Genomic DNA, 23,118 nt, shown 5'->3' with positions numbered 1-23,118 from the left:
GGGTTCGCCACCATCTGCTTGAGCACCAGAATCCCGAGCACTCAGGCTTTACACCAGAGAGGTCAACGATTGACCTTATCCTTACTCTTCGGGTCCTCACTGAATGCAGCCGAAAGTTTTGGCAGGGGCTGCTTGCAGCCTTTGTTGATCTCTGTAAAGCATTTTATTCAGTGAATCGGGATGCCCTCTGGATCCTCGGGATGTGAGTGGAGGAGGCCAATGGGCCGACCATGTGCCTCGTGGTTGCAGCAGGTTAATCAGCATCTCAAGGAGATGGGGATGGGCCAGGCATCTGCCGAGGGGATGACCAGACGGAGGCCCCTGGAGTACCGGCAGAAAGTGGACGCAGCAACATGCTGCTCCGGTGCATGCTCCCTTTCCTGACCTGACCTGAGGAGTCGCATGCCTTTTTGCTCAAATCTTCTGTCAAGCTCTTGATCCAGAATGTCAAGGACTTCATAGCATTTTCGTCGTAAGTACTCTTCTCCAGAGAAGAAGTTGTGTGGTTGTGTACCTTCGTCAATTCTCCTTGGTGGAGCTGTCCTCCGAGGTAGTACCAGCCTTTATGTTAAGCCCTCCGATTCCTCTATGACATGATTGTAGAACTTGTTAAACTCCTTGTTTCATTGTCATTGGTCGAATGTGCATTACAAGGAGATGACCTTCACGGTCTTCATTGCACTCTGGACGGATGTATCCTGACCTTGTATAGTTATTGACACCTGTTCTGCCAGAGAGAAGACGTGATATGCCAGCTTCAAACCAAAGAATGTACTCTTTGCCAACACGAATCTGCATTTGTTTAAAGATGATCGATTGCTTTGGGGAAACTTTATCAATTTGATTATTTCACAAAAAAAAACACAAAAACGCTCCGTCAGTGTGCTGTGTCCATGTGGAATCTTCATAAGGACGTGATGTCTCGTGTTGAACCAGAATCAAACTCCTCCGTGGCCAAGCGATCCCATCACAGGTGACATTGCTTAAAAAAAGGAATACACTGTAATCGCGAATCTCAACACAAAGTTAACAAATCTGAGTGGGCATTAAGAGGTCAAAACAAAGAAGTAAAATACCTTAAATGGTGATGGATCCACCATGGATGAATACATGGGAAGGTGAAAAGTGTGGGGGGGGCATGGTATTTGACCTCCCCACTTTTGAAAGTGAGGGAACACTGGCCCCCCAGTCCCCCCCTAACTTCCATGCCATAGCTATATATGGAACCCGCAAGTTCATGCGGGTGCCACCAATGTCAAAGTAGCTTTAAATATCGGACAGCGAAGCAAGGCAGGGGAATTTTACACCGTTTTTATCCCCCGCCGCGTGGCGGAAGGGGGATATTGTTGTCACCCGGGTCGTCCGTCCGTTCGCCTGGCTGGCTGGGCGTCAACATTTATAGCTGTGAGTGCGATAACTCATAAACTGTTCACCATATTGATTTGAAATTTGGGTCACACATGTACCACCTGAAAAGGAAGAACTCTATTGATTTTGGGCGTGGCCGGATCCAAGATGGCCGACTGGGGCGGCCATCTTGAAAAAAATATTTTTTGTAATAAATGGAAAACCGCTTATCTGATTTCAATTCTTTTTGGTTAGGCCCGCTCAGACATCCAACATGGCCGCCAGGTAGCCATGTTGAAAAAAACGACGTTATCACGATATAGGCTCTAATTTTTTTCTTTTCTGATGAAACTTGCTGGGAAGGTTGGTAACGGAACGAAGTCGGTTACTATTGAATTTCGGCCATGTCGAACATCCAATATGGCCGCCAGGCAGCCATCTTGAAAAATGACATTATCGCGAAATAGGCCCTAAATTTTTTTCTTTTCCAACGAAACTTGCTGGGAGGGTAGGTAATGGGACGAAGTAGGTTTCTATTGAATTTCTGCCCCGTTGGACATTCAATATGGCCGCCAGGCAGCCATCTTGAAAAACTTTTTGCTGTATAGCTCGAAAGACATGATGACCAAATGGTGTCTTGTTTCCAATTCACCTCCCTCATTATCTGGAATATGTATGACCTTTTTCAATGGCGGGGGATTCCCCATCTCTGATGGGTATGTTTAATGCATGGAATGGTCTTCCATGGAAGGTGGTAGCAGCAGGTGTGGTAGGTATGTTTAAACTGGATTTGAATATGTATCTTGAGGTAATGGGCATGGAGGGGTGCAGGGATGCTGGTACGAATGCTTGGTAGCTCAAAATTATCCAGTATTTTTTTTAATTTCAAAAAAAGGAAAAACTATAACGAAACTTGGTCGAGCACATTCCTCCACCAGGATGAACAGTTAATGGTTTGTATCCCACTGATAGGCCGGATCTGCATCCAGACTTTAACCAAAATCGAATCGGCTTGTTCTCATCACCAACCCAACTCATCCATCAAGTTTCGTCTGAATCCATCCATCACTTTTTGAGATATAATGATATTTTGATAATGATCATGTTGTATGAGTGCATTGTCAGAAATGTGAAGACGACACAGGCTCGGCGTGTGACGTGGCCACCTCCTTTGTGTGTATCGCCGTGTAAGTTGAGTTTCTGCTTATGATGGACATACAAGCCCATTAATAAAGTGCAATTGGGAAAATACAGTACTCATGAAATTTGGTATGCTTGTTGAGTTTTGCACATTTTATCTGCTGCACAAACATTCCCATTATAATAGCCAAGGGCGCTCGGTAAAATGTCATTTAGCCCGGATTATCATGAAGGCAATGCTGATTGAGTAAGGATTGAAATATTTGTCATCGTCTGATGGATCATGCACTTTAAATCCAAAATGATGCAATTGTCAGGGTTATTGAGACAAGGTGCATTTTGTAACAATAGGGCAGAGGGTTCATTTGTCCTGTGGTGGTGAGTCTGGATGTGGATAAGGCACAAATTATTGGAAAAGGTTCTGCAATGAAAGATAATATAATGAAGGTGATTGAACATTGTTTAACCCTCTCACTGCCATGCTCTGCCTGAACAGCCCACATAATTCAATCCTCCAATTCAAACACAATTCCATGTCATGTAATCCTTTGAAACGTGAAAAGCATTTTATTCAACACATTTTACGGGAACTTCTCTCCTCCATTCATTCATGTTGATGTTGCGGCGTAAAGCTGAAAGTATCAAAATATTTTCCAAGCCTATAGGAGGTCAACATGCTTTCTTGTAAAGGACGAGTGCATAACATGGAGGAGTAAAACCAAAATGTTTCTTTCTCTCAAGAATGATTGGAACCAAAGCTGCCGATTAAAATATTTTGGCCATTTAATGCGTTGTAGTTTGACGCGTGGTTCTTGAGAACAAGGCAGAAATTACATCCATACGTCTTCTCGAATAAATACTCCAGTATTTTCAGTGTCAATGATGGGCCGCGTGGCCTTCTTCCTGTGTTTGAAAGGTGTTGGTTACATCCACAACCTGTCTCAATAGACACATTGTCAGACAAGAGTATGAATGTGAGAATGAGGGAGACAGCCACAATCTCACACCAGAACAGAGAGCAAACACAAAATAACAAATAAGTGATGCACAAAGCTACCCTAGGCTTTGTGATATCCTGCTTTCTATTTCAGAGAAAGCCGAGATGATATGTCCACCTGCTTAAGGAGTCAGGTAGATTGCGCTCTTCAGCCTGTCCTTGTCCTTTGGCCGCCTCCCATCTGCCTGGAAATCAGACAACATCACTCCTGGCCACCAGGTCAACTACAGACCAGTAAACTTACTTCCAATTATAAACAGTCAAATAATTAATCATTGCTGCTGATGTCAAGTCTTTCCTGTTTTCAAACAGCCTGATATCTGTCCATCAGTTTGGATTCGGTCACAACATCGGTCACAAAACTCTGAACATGTTGCTGCTCCAATTGAGCAATGTTTGGAGGTCCTAAATTCCAATAAAAAGGTCAGCATCGTCCATCTGGACAAATCGTGGTCATATTACAGTCTCGTATCCTACTCTGCCTTCCAAGCTTACTGCCAATGGCATACGTGGCTGCCTTCATATTTGGCTTTGTGACTTCCTCAATTTGAACAGGCGATGCATTGCTCTTGATGGAACCTTCTCCTCTCTTCTATCAGTTTAGACTGATGTGCCTGAAAGCAGTGTTTTGGGCCCAGTCTTTTTCCTCCTCAAAATAATTCGCTTATCTGATACTCTGGAAAGCCTTGTCTTCCTTTTTACATTTGACTCTGCATTGCCATACACTACACCCCCATCCCACTGACATCTCTTCCGTATTGTGGAGAATCGAAAGCTCTCAACATTATGGCATCTCCCATGATGAGAACCAAGCACCAGGCCTATTGCTCTCGTGCGTTGCCAACACATCAGTGACATCTCTGATTTTTTTTTATTTTCTTTCAGCGTCATCTCTCTTCCGTTCCAGTGCCCTCGGCTCTCTTGGCCTTCTGACCTTCCTCTGAATGATAATTTTATCTCGACATTATCCATATCTAACCCAACCCTCTCACTCGCAGGTTTCCTGTTCTCCCCTATCTCCCCATTCCCCTGCATTAGAACATAAAGGAATGCGTTAGAAGACCTCGTTGCATGCTTGGGACAAGATCACCTGCAGGGCAGGTACTCTGCTCGTAATTGTAATTTTCGATTCACTCAAAAACCCTTACACAGCAAGTTCAACTTCAGTGAACTAATTATTAATTTATTTGGAAGCAGTCATGTTTTGTGCACAGTTGGTTGTGTCACTTCACTTATTATGTACCGTAGCCAGTCATGGCGAAGGTACAGCGGTCTTCACAGAAATGACTGGAAAATTCATTGAAGTCGCTTTTGCAGTTTCTTGGTGCATTTTTTCATGGAGGAAGTAAAGTGAAAAAAAAATCAGAAATGATCAGATATAGCAATTCTCATTTTTAAGAACCTGACTTGCTTCACCTTCATGGTCAGGTTCTTGATATAATCAGGGAGAAACCACCATTGTAAAGAGCTAGAAATCATCATTAAAGGTCATGGAAGCCCCAAGTTTACAAAACTCAGTGGCATTGCAGTTAGAGCATCCCATCTTGAATCTGGTAGGTTTGCAGTTTGATTCTGACCATGGCTGAGTCATCCTAAATACTTGAAAAATGGTACATGCTACTTTCTCTCTTGAAGCTCAACATTTACAGGACAGAGCACGGATAAACCCCGTGGGTTTGCGTCTTATGTGGAGGGGGGTGATTTCTCTTTATCTTCCCCACTGATTGCAGAGAGAATAGCGATGAACATGATGGCGTAGCCACCAGCCAAAGTTCTCTGGGAAATTTTGTTACTTTGCCCCCTGTGAAAAAGTTATGTCCAGTGTTGTCTTCTGCCTCTGTGTGTGTGTGTGTGTGTGTGTGTGTGTGTGTGTGTGTGTGTGTGTGTGTGGCATTTGAGCGTCAGCTCTTCCATTAACATTAGACCCTGTAAAAAGTAATAATAATAAACTTTCATTAGACCTTGAAAGAAAAGAAAGTCATTGTGCATCTGTCTTGTACAGGAGAGGTTCTGACGTCATTAAAAGCCATAAAAACTCCTGTTTTGGAGAGGTTCTGAGGACGACGAAAACTAATTTACAACTAAGTTTAATGCTTTAATTCTTCACCCTGTATAATTTACTTGCTTATTGTAAATTTTGCACAAAAACTTTGGCATGTTTTAATGAAAATGCTGCAATGATGGATATTAAGAGAAATCCAGCACAAAGATATGTGGTTGCCTTATCGTTGGACACAGTTTCAATCAGGTTGGCAGGATAGTCCAGACTCCAGAGGTATGCACACTTGCCTCTGAGCCGTCTTGTCTGGGTTCGAATCCTGACCCAGCTATAAACTGTCATCCTGGTATCTCACACATAGGGCGAGGCATCATTATATTAATGTGCCGTACCTTGAATGGACGTTAAGCTGTGGGTCCTGTCTACTAGCATTAGCTAGTGCAAGTTAAAGATCCCGTGGTGTTCTTTGTGACGAGTTGGCGAATTATCACCGATACCTTGAACAAATTACCAATTCCTGCCATGACAGCTGGGAAGGCAATGGAAAACCATCCAGCAATAACCAGTGCGAAGAAACTGCTCCAGCAACACCAACGCTCTTTTAAGAATATGGTACCTATCATCCATCCATTAGGACCATACTCTGTGCAGATCATCGGTGCTGCCGAAGCAGTCTCCTGGGCTATTGGGCACAATCCTGGATGGGTCGCCACTCCGACGCAGTACGTGTCGTCATCATCATAGTATCAATCAGTCATGAGGAAATGATGTGTATACCCTCATACAATTGCCCGCCTCTGGTGGGTGGAGCTTCTCTTCAGCTGACAGTCTCTTCTTAGAATCAAACATGTGTCCACAAGAGTCAACATAAACTGAAGCCTGGCAAATAAATACAAAGCAGACAATCTGTGGATGTTAAACACTGTAGAGTATCCATCACAAGCAACAGGCAATGGATAAGACTTGTGTTAACCAGTCTCCTGGAGAACAGATGGTTTGCTTGTGTGGCAAGTGCACTGGGCAATCAAGACTGCAACATGATATGCATGCTTCTTTCTCAGTTGCTTACATTGGGTACAATTCTTGATGAAATAGTATCCAACTGCAAAATGTCTTTATACCGCTTTGTCAGCATGGTATTCCAGCTTGGAGCGCATTCCTTTTTCAGGATGACACGTTATTCCGAACCACAAGTGCTAAATTACGGAAATCTCGGATTGTCGTAAAAGTTGGTCTTTGTGCCAGTATCCATCACAAATCCCTGCTACCTGCTCTGCAATGCTGCTCAACTTTCGTCATCGCAGTCTTTCTCTACCATCAATAATGGTAATTCTCTCATCTGGGGAAGCGAACTCCTTTGTCGATTGTCTCGTCGCCTCCCTCCAGTCCTTTCTAAGTGCTGCCCATCATCACCTCATGCTTGTTCTCGTTATACCACTCCTGTTCTATTCTAACTTTGCTGACCCTTGCTCCCCACTCCTCTCCACTCGTTTCGACAGAAGTATCAATGCATGCATCATGGTTACATTTTGTCTTTACAGTAAGACTTGTACACATTGTTGAATTTGTTCGAGAGGGGGGGGGGCTCTGTTATGTTTGTAGAGGGGGATGGTAGATATTGCTTTCAAAGATATATAAATGTGTAGAATAGGATGGTCTGTGTACGAGTAGTTATCCCATCTCATTGCAATTAAGCAGAGGAACGTAGCTTAAGAATCGTCTGAATGTGCACCACATGGAGGGTGGTGCGTTGTAGTAATTAGGGTTTAAGGTAAGGGATCATACGTACAACCTCCTGTATTGTATGTCCCACTGGATGAGACGCTGAGGCGAGGCAAAGGCAAAGGGAGAGGAGGGGCTTTAAATATGGCTTCGCTGTCCAGAGAACGAGGGGAGAAGATTTTTGTCACCTCCCGAGGTGTGTAGACTTGGATGGGCTCCTGAGGTGCGGAGTTTTGGGACATCTCACAGAGCCAGGAGAGTCGGAGTCGTCTCGGTAGAGTCGGTTGGGTGTGAAGCAAGAGGGGAACGAGAGGAGAGATTACGCCCAAAACAGAAGAGATTGTTTGCGGAGGAGAAACGGTTGCTTTGTCCATGGTTCCTGCCTGTCTGCCCGCCTTCTCATGTTCCTGCCTTTAACCTGTGCCCCCTTCGTCGTCCCTGGTCGGGCGTTTCGTCACCTACCCCATCACCCGTGGACCTGCTCCTTCCTCGTCCACTGGCAGAGCTAAGGCCTCACCCGGGTTTTCTCGTTCCCTATCCCTGTCTGTGCTTGAATCGGCTTTGTGACGTCATAAGTTTCGCAGTCTCATTGTATACAATTATTTATTACATTGCGATTTCTATGCGCGCAAGGCCGCCATTAATTGACGTGTCCAAGGGAGTACAAGCCAGTTCGGTGTATCCATCCAGCGTCGGTCTTAATCGACGTGGACACGACAGTATGTTTCGAAATGCAGAGAGAAGCTGATACCTCTGTTACCTCTCTGTTACAACGAACAATGTTATTGAAACACAGTTCCACGTAAAACCGTTTTCTGTGCGACGTGAACAACTTAGCACACTATTACAAAGTTAACACTTTGCCAGGGTGGATTATGTGTACTGGTGGACAACAAATGATCTTGTTACCAACATCATGGCATCGTGAGGCAAGCCTTGATATCCAAGCATCAAGGCAAAAACAGTGCAATGTGGATTGTATGATGGCATCTCACTTTAATTAGTGTTGTTCGTTTGTAATGCTGTCGTGCATCAGAAACCTTTCAGCGTTTACGGTGAAAGTTCTTGGAACAAATTATGACAAGAGCTGCGGATGGCATAACCTTGAGTGCGCTCTCCTTGTCTTCCTCTAGATAAGATTGAAGAAGCTAAGAAGCAACTGCAGGATTACCAAGAACCGACAGATGGGTCAAAACCAGGTGGGACATCGGTAGTCTGTGGCACTGAGTGCTTAAGTAGCTAATGCATCTGAGTCATGGGTTCACGTGTGTACCTGGTTACCCGCGCCAGAGGAGAGGGAATTGCAGTTGGGTCTGTTTGTCTCTTGGTTTGTTTGTTTTTATGTTTGTCCACACAGAACGTATGTGCATGATTTACATTGGACCCTTAAGAACCCCAAGACCCAATAAGACCACGAATACCCAAAAGACCCAGGTTACCAAAAATACCCCTGTGACCTTTAGACCCCTTAAGACCCCAAAGACCATTTAGACCCCGAAGACCCTATGACACCCTTTAGAACCTTTAGACATAAAAGACCCTTTAGATCCTCTTAGACCCTTTAGAACCTCAAAGACCGTTCGACTCCTATCTACTTTATAGATCTTTACACCTTTCAAACCTTTTAATACCCCATGGACCCCTTTGACCTTTTGAGACCCTTTACGTCCCTTCAGACAATTCCAACCTTTAAGACCTTAATTTAAACTCTTTAGACCCCCTTCGACATTTTAAGACCCTTTAGAACATTTTGACCGTTTTGACGCATTGAGACCTTTTCAGACCTTTTCAACTTTTCAGACCATTGACCTTTACATATATACCCCCCCCCCCCCCCAGACAAAATTTAGACCATCCATTTGCAATCAAAGACTTTTCATTCAGTATATCATCCCATTTATTTGCTACACAAAATACATCACACAAAACAAGTCCTGGCAAGGGTCTGCAATCTCTGATTGCTCTTTTTGTTGTCAATTGAATTTAGTATCGAACATTGAAAATCCAAGCTGTTAGATTGGGCTTGGGGTTAGAGGTTGAGTCAAGCAGAAATATATATATATATATATATATATATATATATATATATATATATATATATATATATATATATATATATATATATTTTTTTGCATAATTGCCATTGTATTTCTTGCCTTTTTATTTAGAGGTTATTTATTAAATTAAATCCGTATTTGATGCGATCCCATGTTTGTCTCTGCAACAAGAGGTTGGCTGTAAGATGATGTATTGGTATAATGTGAGGATAATGCTTATATGCCTAAGATTTGATTAATACAGAATGCATTGTTCATCATATATGACTGTGTGAAGTTTGTTTAGCTGGTGAGACATTTATCGCAAGAGATAATTTGTGTAAAAGGGTAACAAGTTGTGATGTTGAAGTTGGTGTAACAGTGTGGAGAACACGGCAAATAAAAGCCGGCCGAACCAAAACTGGCATTCTGAATGTCCATTTTAATACCCATTCTGTTGTGGTAAAGGTCCACACAATATAGGAAATACTTGCTAGATACAACATACAACCTTGTTTTTTCAATGACCAATCTCAACATGGCAGCACCTCTAAGGCTTACACAAAGTAGCCACTTTTGGTATGCAGGAATGAACTTAAACATAGTCACTATTATAGTATACGGAAGTTTTACAGTGTAACTAACTTTTACAGTGCAGCCACTTTTCAATAAAGCAATATTGACAATCAGGGGCAAGGGAAATAACCTCTTATAATCCACTCATGTTACATTAGAACTACTAACAATCATTCAACAAAGATCGATATTGAACTTGATGAGCAGTCAATGGAATTACTTAATAATTTAATAGGTGAAATTAAGGAACAACAAATCATACTCATTTATGACTTTCCGCAAATTTATTTCATTCCGAAACACCTTAAAGGTCCAAAGAATGAGAAATTTTTGTTTTGATGTGATTATATGGATTTTTACGTAATAAACAAAGAACTGAACATGGTTTTTTTTAATGATTACTAGATGACCCGTGAACCCGTTGGGTTCCCGTTGTGACAGCGGTTGATGGAAAAAAATCATTTCAATTAAAAAAGAAAAAAAAAAGATAGCTCCAGTGAACTATACCGCTGAAGTTGTTTGCATTCATCAAATTCTCCCGAAGAGAACTTGACTGAATCGGGAATTGATTTTTTAATAATTTTATTTGTTGCCCGATTTGAACAAAACTTGATACTGCACACTGCAGGAGAATGGTGAGTAAGGTGGCCATAAAATTTTTGTGCTATTGTGTACCATTTTGGCTGTATTTCGGGAGCATACAGACACACATACATACATACAAGATGAGAGTTTTAGTAATATATAGATAGATTTTTTTTTTAGGTGCTACAGTTAAAAAAGCAAACCCGTCGGGTACTGCCCCCAAAAATTTCCAGATAAACTGCCATGATGTCATCGAGGGAAAGATTGTCAGCACGTAATGGATAATGACCGCACAACTCGCTTCAAGTCTGACAGAAAGTGAATTTGACAAAAAAAATTCTGATCAAGAACCCCAGATTACGGCGATAGTCAAAATCATTATTTAGAAGGTGCTGTCAGACCCGTACATATATGAACCCGACATTGAAATTATGTCATGAGAGGGGTGGGGCCAATCGATCGTTTTTTGGGAGGACAATCAGCATGAAAGGGCACCAATAACATTAAAATCTTCCTTTAAAGATATATTATTCAAGAAAAGAACAATTATTTAAGTGTTCAGTGAAGGCATATCTATTCATCAAACCAAATATGATTTTCTGATTCTGTGGACCTTCAATGTAAAATATCTCATTCTTACCCCCAACTTCCACTTGGTAACATGCCAGTTCTTAAGATACATGGAGATCAACAACATGGAGAGTACGGAACATCTGTAACATGGAAAAATAAATTGTACATCACTCTATAGTTATCAATCTATGGATTTTGTCTGAATCTCAATATTCCTGAATGCTGAGAGCGTGAGCGGCAAATTTGATTGGTTGAGATAGCATAAAATAGTGGAATATTTTGTCGTAATGGAGTATAATATAAAAAGTCCTGCTAAACTGGAGGTTTTTGCAAGTGCCAACAAGGTGATTTGTGTTCTACAGTGTTCAAGTATATACTGTATTTCATTTGAAATAAAATACAGGTTTTTAAAGGCTGGAAAGAAAAAAATAATTTTGTGGAAGTTTACCACCGTTGATGCACCTTCTTTTACACCACCTTATTTAACACGTTACATTAGTAATTGTTCGTGCCTATTGTTTGTGTCCTTTACGACATCCCTAAAAAGAGTAAGTTTTCTGTTTGGAATTATTTTCAATTTTCTTTGTGTGCTGGAGAGGTAAACTGACTTTTAAAAATCCCTTTACTCCTCTGTATGCATGTGTGCTCGGGACGAGATTCCGTATAATTTGCCGAATGAAAGGACAAAGTACTGCTAAACTACAGTTTCATGTTCCGATTTATGTTCCGATTTTTTGTTCTACAGCGTTCAAAATATATAATTTAATTGCCATCTAGCAGTACCTCAATCAAAGACTGAGGTCTGCAGACAGAAATACAGACAGACAAAGTGAACCAATTGCCTTTGCGCATGCGGTGTAAGAGCAAAACACTCACGATTCAAAAAGATTCCACATAGTCAAGAAACCAGAATAAAAGACAAGCCAGCTGCACAACATTTCATGCAAAATGGCTGAACCGCATAGTGAAGGCAGACACATGACAAAATGAAGATGGAAGATTTCATCAATGCAGGATACTAAAACAGTACAACTGGATGGAAATCAATAAAGCTGACAATGGACAGTGCTTACCCCAAAACACGGCTCATCAATTGAATCGCATGGGGGCTTTACGCCACCCACGCTACACCAGGTGTACCATGCAGCCCTTACATTAATTAGTCTTTAACCTCCACAGAAAGATCACCAGGGTGCGAGAGATTTACGGTTACCGTACTTCTGGTGATTGGAATAATCTGACAAGTACGAGTGGCTTGTAGAGTAAGGGACTTTCATGATGTTCTCCAAGGAGATAAAAATGGGTAAGAAGAGAGAAAGAGGAATAGCTAGTGTTGAGTTTCTTTGTGTGCCATGTAGTGTCGGGTTTTGTGGTTTTACTTTGGAAATATACCCAAGTTTGGAAAACACTCATCTGGCAGGGCAGATCGATCTATCGAAGAGCTTTATCGTTTTGTAACGGTGCCAGGAAACTGCTGCCTTTGTATGAATAGCACAGTTTGGGCTCTGATAAATGCTTGCCATTGTAGAGGAGAAACACAAGCAAATTGGTGATACTTAAGCAGCATGGCAGAATTAAATGGCAAACTCAATCTCCATGATATCAAAGGTTTAGCCTAAATTGATATAAATGTCAGGAAATCAGAAGAATGTGCAAAGTGTTCAAGAATGTGAATAGAAGTCATACAGAAGGGCAGGAAATGTAGTTATGAAATCATCATGATTGTTCGATTAATACAAGAAAATTGAAGTAATGAATTTCAATCCTGTGATTTACAGTGTCAGTTCATACAATTGTTGTTTTTCTTTCAATAATTATTTTTCGTATCCAAAATAAATTGCAACAACAAAGTACACAACCTCCAACACAATTCACCAGATACAAATACTGATACTTCAACACTCAACACCTGCACATACTTATACGAAAGTTACAATTACATGTTCTGAAATGCTGCTGAGCAGTGTCTCAGAACATGTAATTGTGGATTCCTTCATCTTCGCCGATGCCATACGGTCCATCACACACCGAAACGAAAAATTCCACAATGTGCTCATATGATATAGCCAGTCTATTCACGAATGTCCCACTGACAGAAGTGATTGAAATCTACGTGCAACTTCTGTATCATAGTGACTTGACACCTCCACCGATCTCTGAGTCTGTCTTCATTGAATTAATGAATATGGCGACCCATTCTGTGGAGTTCAATTTCAATGATTCAATGTATACTCAGATCGACGGTGTAGTGATGGGATCCCTCTAAGGCCCTGTCTTGGCAAACATCTTTTGTAGGTTACTGTGAAAACATGTGTTTGCAGATCCACATCCTGAAGTTCAACCCCCTTCTATCTGTTACACTGGACAACAAAGATTTTGCTACTGGGAGGGAAACATATGTTCTCGACTCAATCAAGTATGCTGATTCTGAATCTGAAGTCAGAATTTTCTCAGCACGTCAGGATTTTGAGTTTTACATATGGCCCAATTTCAGTAGCTTTCCCTGGTGGGTGATTTTGAGTGATCATAAATTATTATTTTTTTGTATATTTTGTTTCAGTTATAGCAATACAACTGTTGTAGAACATTATTTCTCATTAAAAAGAGCTTAAGAATGCACTTTAAATTATTAAAAATGGGTGAAAACTGATCAAGCTATAAATTTTTTAAGTAAAAATTTTCACGCAGAAATTTGCATGCTGCTTCCGTGCTGAGAGGAGTTAATAACTTGATACTAAAATGTCTAAATGCAATGAAAATATTTAAAGAATGCATCAAGTTTGGAATTCATATCATGCTTATAGTATCTATATAATTTTCAGGATATAACCTAATATATTTTTCTGTATATTTTCAGGTTAGGCATATGCTACTTCAGGCATCATGAATAGGCGAGGCTGTTTGAATCACCCTGATAACTTTTGTTATATCTGTGGGAAATACACTCCACATAGCCAGTGCAAGAACCTTACCAAAATGGTGAAAGCTGCTTAATTTTTAGTGCATGCTGGGTATCATTAATATATACCTATACATATATAGAAAACCTGATGTGCTGGCTAAATTCTGACTGCATATTTGAAATCAGCAGCCCAGATTTAGCCAGGAACACCTGCATTTCCCTTACCAGCAGACAAAAAGCTTTCTTTTGTTGCATAGTGTTATTGGCACATGGATGATATCTTTGCTGTCTACGAGTCAACCTCAGCATGTAAAGTCTTGGCACACCTGAACTGTCTCAATCCATCCCGAGAGTTCACCTTAGAGATGGAATGCTCCCACGTACTTCCCGTCTTGGACGTCTTCGTTGAGAAATTGGCTGATGCTTATAAAACCACAGTCTACCGCAAGTCTATTTGTACCGGCCAGTTTACTAGGAGGGACTCTTACAGTTCCTCTCGATACAAGATTGTATTGATTGGTATCTTGGTCAATAGAGCAAAAAAGATCTGCTCCAGAGATAAACTCCATGCTGAACTTGAGACCATCAAGAATATTCTTCTTGATAATGGGTATCCCGAACAGATTATCAATACCATATATATATATATATATATATATATATATATATATATATATTTCTACATATATGAATATATATATATATATATATATTTCTATATATATATATATATATATTTCTACATATATATATATATATATATATATATATATATATATATATATATATATATGTATATATACATATTTATATATACAAATTCCTAAGCCCACCAAAGAATCCCATAATCGGACCTGGAAAATGTCCCGTATACCTACATCCACCTTGGAAAGTCAAAGTGTCTCAGCGGTTTGAAAACCAGATCAAACAGACAGTGTTCCATTCTTACTATGCTGTTCAACCATGAGTGATTTTAACCACATGCCGGTTGCTTCCATCAGGCCAAAAATATTTTCTGCCTGCCTCTCATATCAGAAGATTATTTACAAATTTCAGTGCCAGTGTGATGCGAGGAACATGGGCCATACATTTTTGAGATTGAAGGATCGCATTGAACAACACGTACTTTCAGAGCAATATCGTATCGGCTGATTTAAAATACTCAGTTGAAGATGCAGTTTAGCCCACCTTCATGCAAAGGAGGCCACATTCCTCAGATCAACCAGCCCTATTCTTTACAGACAGAAATAATTTGTCCAAACTTTGTATCTATTTTGACTCTGATGGCCTGACTGTGTGACAACTGTACCACAGGCAACATTGAGTCTTCATGAAAAGTCATTGTTGAGTCATATATATATATATATATATATATATATATATATATATATATATATATATATATATATGTATATATATGTATATCTATATACATATATATATATATATATATATATATATATATATATACATATATACATATATATATATATACATATATATATATATATATATATATATATATATATATTGAGTCATATATATATATATATATATATATATATATATATATATATATATATATATATATATATATATATATATATATATATATATATATATATATATATATATATATATATATATATATATATATATATATATATATATATATATATATATATATATATATATATATATATATATATATATATATATATATATATATATATATATATATATATATATATATATATATATATATTTGTAATTTTCTGCATATAAGTTGATACTTTTTCTGATGTTATGCACATAAATTATGCCAACACATTACTTCCAAACTAAGAGGTGTCCGTATGGCACTCAAGCCTTTGCAGATTGAGATTTAAAGCCTATGGTCATGAATAGATGAATGCAGATGTCAGCGTTATGTTAAAGAGTCAGTGTGCTTCTTTGGTTGATTTTAATATTCTTGGCTGCAAACCTCCTTACTGGTGATCAGCAGGGCAGAGACAATGTGCTGGCATGGCAGGCAACACTTGCCAGTGAGGCAGGTCATGTAGCATGTGCTGTGGTGGGACTCGATTTGTGCTCTGCTTGCTGCCTCGTCAAGTTAGGGGGTTCGATTCTATATTTTTTACATATATAACAGGAGAGAACTCGGTTGGTTCTGTCCTGTTCATTTCTAATTATTCTAATATATACGAGGTGTGTTCAAAAAGTATCCAACCTTAATTTTTCGTGCGTAAACAAATGAAGCTAGGGAGGCGTGGTTTGGTGCACGTACGTAGGCGATCCTAATCCATATGCGTGAATATTTTCCCACCTGCAGAAGCTGTCAGTCGCCGACAGACCGCCGATGAGTGAGGAAGTGTAAGTGAGTGCCATCGGATTTTCGTTTTTGACAAAATGACGGATCACTGTGGTCTCATCGCCAGTGATCACTGTGTTGAAGAAGTTGGGATCGCTGTTTACAGTCTCCATAATGTCCTGTGCGATCTCCAAATGGAGTTGCTTCTGCTCGATCGTTAGCAGCTTTGGCACGAACTTCGCTGAGATTCTCCTTAAGCCCAAATCCTCAGTCACAATGGAATCAACGGATCCAATGCTGACGCCCGCCTCGTCTGCAAGTTCTCTGATAGTGATTCGACGATCCTGCATCAGCAGGGTCCTCATTGGTCAATGACGATCTCATTTTGGGATGTTGAGGGCCGACCAGAACGTGCTTCACTTTCCACTGATGTGCGACCATCTTTGAAGCGGTTGTACCACTCTTTTATCTGTGTGGTGCCCATTGCTTCGTTCCCGAAGGCCTGTTGAATCTTGCGGATCGTTTCCTCTTGGGAATTGCCAAGCTTTACACAAAATTTGATGCAGTAGCGTTGTTCAAGTTTTTCCGTCATTTTGTCAAAAACGAAAATACGACGGCGCTCACTTACACTTCCTCACTCATCGGCGGTCTGTCGGTGACTGACAGCTTCTGCAGGCGGGAAATTATTCACGCATACGGATTAGGATCGCCTACATACGTGCACCAAATCATGCCTCCCTAGCTTCATTTGTTTACGCACGAAAAATTAAGGTTGGATACTTTTTAAACACACCTCATACATATATGTATATACAAAGAAAAGACCATATATGTATGTATGTACATATATATATATATATATATATATATATATATATATATATATATATATATAGTATATATTGGCGTAGTGGTTCATATATATTCAATATATATATATATATATATATATATATATATATATATATATATATATATATATATATATATATATATATATATATATTGAGCATCAGTGGATTCCACATATTACTGCCGAATATAGTAGAACACAAGTTATTCACGACTATCCGTCTATCTACGACAATATAACCACAGGCTTGGCTCGTACATACCACTGGTGTTCCCACAATCCATTGTGGCAAAATGGCTGTTAACAACATTTCATTTTGCCAACGTGCAATGATTGAAATCCTCATGAACAACTCAGCTGTAGCAACATGGCCGATTGACTCGGGTATATGGAGCCAAGTGTATGGGCCTCGCAGAATCAGAAGCTGGGCGAAACACTTTTGAGATGGACACACAGACATCGCCGGTTAGCCATGCTGTGGTCGGCTGAGAAGCGCCACGACTGAATGCAATGAGAATAAAGTTAATGCCCTCATCAGTGAGGACCGAAGGGTGATGGTTCGGGAGATTTCAGTGTAGCTTGACATAAGACAACATGCCTTGCAGGAGATGATAGCCACCTTGGGATATTGAAAAGTTTGTTCCCATTGGGTTCCCCATTTGCTTATAGAGGAACACAAAAACACTCATGGATGTGTCATCACAGTTGCTTCAACGACATGCTGCCAATGGCGATGACTTCCTTTTCCATATTGTGACGTGATGAAAGCTGGTTTTTGTTTTTGTTTTTTGGATACATAATCGAGGCTCGTGGAAGAGCTCTTATGAGTGCACTGAAAAGATCAGGATGCATCAGGATCAGGTGTTCCAGGCTCCAGAGCCGGAGGCTTTATACGAAGCTGCGAGCCTCCGATAGAAAATCAGATTAGACCCAATTGGTAAAACAAGTGCCATTATATTATATTATCAAGAATATGTATTTTAACAGAATATCTAATGCAGGATGCTGAGTAAAGGTCACAACAAACAGGGGAATGCATGAATATGTCAGCAGTCCTCATTTGTGGAAATTAGAAAATATGATGATGGACAAATTAATGTCCCAATATGGGTTCCATTCCATCTTGGATAACTTTACGCTATCACACAAAAACAATCAGTGTAGTTGGAAGGATCCATATTCAAAAGTAAAAGTGCCACCAACTTGTAAATCTGCCCAGTATGCTCAGCTCTGGTCAGACGTTTCGACCACCAAGTGGTCTTTATCCAGGACTTGATGGACATTCGGTCCCGGATGAAGACCACTTAGTGGTGAAAACGTTGGACCTGAGCATTGCCTACTGCGAAGAAGGTGGTGCCTTCATTCTATTTTTATTTTTTTACTTTCTTTTATGTTTGTCACTTTTTAGAATACATAACATGTGCTTGCGCAATGTGAACATTTCATTCTCTTTACGGACCTATTGTAAGTGTGGTGCTATTTTTGGTTGGCTGAGTCGCTATGTTCTTGAAACATGCATGAGGTTTTTTATAAGTAGTCTCATTTAGTGACGCATTATTGATGACACATCACGAGAGAGAGAGAGGGGGAGGGAGGGGGAGAGAGAGACAGCCAGCAATTCTATGAGGTCGAGCACGCGCTCTGCTCGTGATGCAACAGCAGCTTACCCCAAATGAAGGCAATTTTTTGTGCATTGCTGAAAAGAAATGTTTCCAAAGATGTTTAGTTGCACTGCAAGACTGAGTTCACATTCTGTAAATAGAAATCTCATGTAAACGCATTTTCAATTTCCTGAAATTATACAAACGATGAATATTTATCTTTGTCAGCACTTTAAAGGCACAACCTTGAATACACCTATCTGTCTGTCTATCTATATTTCTAACATCTCTATCTCTCTCATCCATACGTTTTTTCTCTATCATCTATATAATCTCTATCTCTGTCATCTATATTGTCTCCACCAGCGGCCACTCCCACCCTCAGAGCAGGAGCACCCTTTTCGGCCCACCTTCGGTAGAAAATGTTCTGTGGCACATTCGAGGAAATGCACTTTATAATTTTTGTCATTTTGAAAGATATTTTATTGATCACAACATATCATCTCCATATCATAATTTTGAGAAGGTTCCATTATATTATGAAAAAGATAAAGGAAGATGATTTGTAATGCCGGCCACCACCAAAGGTGGCACTATTTCTGACATGCATATAAGTTTTAAAAAGGTTCTTGCAGCTAAACATTTTCATTGGCTCCACCTTGTCGGCATTCGCTTAGCATCATCTTAGCATATTAGGCATGAGCTTATTAGTCATTCCTGTCAACCCCTAGAACTGTTTTGTCAAAAAAATTTATATATATATATATATATATGTATATATATGTATGTATATTTATATTTATATATATATATATATGTATATTTATATATATATATATATATATATATATATATATATATATATGTATACATATGTATATATATATGTATATTTATATATATATATATATATATATATATATATATATATATATATATATATATATATTCTTTCGGCTGCTCCCGTGAGGGGTCGCCACAGCGGATCATCGATTATATATGATCCGCATAATGATTTGGCACAGGTTTTACGCCGGATGCCCTTCCTGACGCAACCCTGGTCGCCCCTTACGACACAGGGATATGGTACACCTATTCTAACCGGGGTATACACCGGCCCAGTACACTGGCACTCACTTCCCCGACCTCGGAAGGATGACAGGCTGAGTCAACCTCCTGGTGTGTATTAATTCTAGCGGCCAACGGGGCTTGAACTCAAGACCTTTTGGATCCCAAGCCGCTACCCTAACCACTACGCCAATATATATATATATATATATATATATATATATATATATATATATATATATATATATATATATATATATATATATATATATATATATATATATATATATGCCTGGTGTTGGCGCAATGGTTAGGGCAGCGGCTTGGGATCCAAAAGGTCCTGAGTTCAAGCCCCGTTGGGCCACTGAATTAATACACCAGGGGGTTGACTCAGCCTGTCATCCTTCCGAGGTCGGCGAAATGAGTACCAGTGTACTGGGCCGGTGTATACCCCGGTTAAAATAGGTGTACCATATTCCTGTGTCGTAAGGGGCGACCAGGGTTGCGTCAGGAAGGGCATCTGGCGTAAAACCTGTGCCAAATCACGATGTGGATCATACGGATGATCCGCTGTGGCGACCCCGAACGGGAGCAGCCGAAAGAAGAAGAAGATAATTATATATATATATATATATATATATATATATATATATATATATATGTTATTTTTCTTTCTCTGCTTCACCAAATTGTATCCTGGTGTTTAAGCCATAAGGCAGTACAGTGCTGTCCACGATTGCTATTGTTGTGAACTTGCGAAAATCCATGTGACCATCGCAAATTTCCGCTGTCTGTGACGTGTTACTTCAAGGATGCTCTTCTGCCAAAGAGCTGAATATGTAATTTAACACAGGTTACTCCTCGGTGAAGAAAACTACAGTACAAAATTCTGAGAGAATGCAAAGCATTTTTGTTTTTTTGATTGAACAGTCTTTATTACACCTGCAAAGTGTCATCTTCATGAGCTGGTGTTCACATATGAATGTATCAAGAAGGGAAAGACTGCTTCCAAATACTGATTGTTGGAATTAATAAATGGTGTTAGGCTAAATCTGGAAATGAAAGACGAATAATTAACTCAGAATGAAATGCAATAAATTGGAAAATGAAATTTGAAACACTCTCTCGTAAAGAAACACGATTAACGCAGGAACCGTGCGATAAAAGTGAGATACAACGACGAGAAAACCCACTTGTGAATACAATTAACTGAAGAAATGAAATTCAAACCAGTAACTTGACAAGCACGCAATGGAAATGCAACGCAATGATTCGAGAATGGAACATACTGAACTATTGGTGGTAACACAAAGAATAAATGATGGTCTCAGGGTGCACTTGTCGCTCGAGGGTACCAGGAGATCCAAAATACCCAATCAGTGTTGAAATAATGGAAATACAACTTACAAGAAAGCGCAAGAGTCGTTACAGAAAATATAGTTCCAAGTGAAAAATCAACATCTTTCATTTCACCAAACACCATTCCTCACCATTCTTAAATTTAAACTATAAATTCGGTCACGAGTGTTTTATTTCTCTTTGGATCCCATCTTACAATTAGTCATCTTGACTCATCACCACAGGGCAAGAAAGGAGCCACCACCTGCTCTCCAAAAGTTTCACTCTATTGTTTATAATTAATTTGTCGTAATCATAGCATGACTTATAGTGAATATTTCCCTGAACATTTCCACTGCATATGTTTAGATTTATAATTTCTCTATGAAACAGGTCTGACAGGATGGTGGAGTGGAAGTGTACTTTCTTTGAGCTGCCTCGTCTGGGTTTGATTCCTGATCCGACTATAAACTGGATGAAATCAAAAGGAGGTTCATTGAGGTATGCTAACCGTCGTGGGAAGAAAGGAGAAGCTAATGTCTCGAGCGTTGAAAGCTCTTCTGCTCAGAGGTGTGTGGCATACCTTAATCAACATCCTGTCGATTACATTAACGTTCTACCTGTCTACTGATGCAGATCGACACAAGCCTTCACCAGCAAGACTAGTTCTTCATTCCGACTACAAATTATTGGTTTTGTGCTCTGCAGACAGGACAATGCATCTCAAAGTGCTCTGTCCCTCGGATGGATGTTAAGCCGGATGTTCCGTCTGCTCACACTTGGTGGTGGACGTTAAATATCCCACCGTGTCCTTCCCGAGGAGTCGTTGAGCTATCGCAAACACTCTGAACAAATTACAAATCCCTGCCAAAATCAGCTCCAGTTGAATGTCAAGCCTGGCCAGCTGGTCTGTGAAGGATTTGGGCCAATCTACCTCCTGCAGCCAATCCCACAAGGTGGGAATAATTTAGGATGTTAAAAGTAGTTGTCTTATACTTGCAAATACCACCCGTCACTTTGCTGACAGGAATACTAAGGGGGGAAGGGAGAAAAGAGGATCGAGAGACAGAGGGAGTGGGGAGGGGGAGGGGAGGGGGTGAGGAGGGGGAAAGAGAGAGGAGGGAGGGGGAGAGAGAGAGAGGGGAAGGAGGAGTGAGGAGGGAGGGATAGCGAGAAGGGGTGGGGGCGTGAGGAAGGAGGGGCGAGAAGAGGTGGGGGCGAGGAAGGGGTGAGGGAGCAAGGAATGAGGGGGAGTGAGGATGGGTGGAGGAGCAAGGAGGGGTTGGGGAAAAGAAGGCAGTGTGAGGGGTTGGGGAAAGGAAGGCAGTGTGAGGGGAGGGGAAGGAAAGGCAGTGTGAGGGGATGGGAGGGGAAGGAAAGGCAGTGTGAGGGGATGGGAAGGGAAGTCAGCATGAGGGGAAGGGAAGGAAGCGTATTGGGGCATTACCGGGTTGAAAGTGCTTTTCATCATTGATTGCGAAAGTGAACTTGTTGCTGTTGCAGACTTTCATTTCGTTGAATCCACATACTCAGCCGCCACTAATAGGTACTCTCTCTGGTGTTTGGTTTTCAAATGTTTTCGCATATTGGACATATTATAGTGATAGGCAATGTCTGTTGAACAAAGTGAGCATGCAAAATTCATACAGTCTTCTTTAGGCCTAGGTCGCATTTGCCACGGCGGCCGTGGGGTCTCCAAAATCTGCGGCCACTAGCAATTATACGGTGGCCACAGTATTTCCACGGTCACACAATGTAGCAGTCACATATGTTTTTATTTTTCGGGGAGCTGCACGGCGTATTTAGAAATCGTGGAGACCGAAAACGTGGGGGTGCCGTACGGTCTTTGATTTGATGTCGCACGGTGACCTTAGGGCGTTCCTGCAGCGGCCATAGAATTTTCAAGGCAGACGCAAGGTGCCTGCAAGGCGACCGCAGGGGGACCGCAGGGGGCCCTAAGGCGAACGTGTGGCCAGATGGACGGTAACGAGTGGGTATATATACCAGTTCTTATTTTTTACTGAAATAAAAATATACCAGTATATATAACTGAATATACTAGAACTAAAA

General features: G+C 40.4%; 1 protein-coding gene across 3 annotated transcripts in view; it reads left to right on the top strand.

Moving 5' to 3' along the window:
* LOC147020318 (zinc finger protein 40-like) overlaps positions 1-23,118 on the top strand; it is a 104,047-nt gene that overhangs the window by 31,295 nt on the left and 49,634 nt on the right. For all 3 annotated transcript variants that reach the window (XM_085895615.1, XM_085895616.1, XM_085895614.1), the window contains one exon: positions 8,339-8,404. In XM_085895615.1, coding sequence (XP_085751741.1) covers positions 8,339-8,404 — 66 coding nt within the window. The remainder of the gene's footprint in view (positions 1-8,338; positions 8,405-23,118) is intronic.

Source organism: Eptatretus burgeri, chromosome 9 (assembly GCF_056783735.1).
Source record: "Eptatretus burgeri isolate ZD-2024b chromosome 9, Ebu_testis_v1, whole genome shotgun sequence".
NCBI classification, from domain to species: Eukaryota; Metazoa; Chordata; class Myxini; order Myxiniformes; family Myxinidae; genus Eptatretus; species Eptatretus burgeri.
This window is presented reverse-complemented; position numbering and strand designations above follow the sequence as displayed.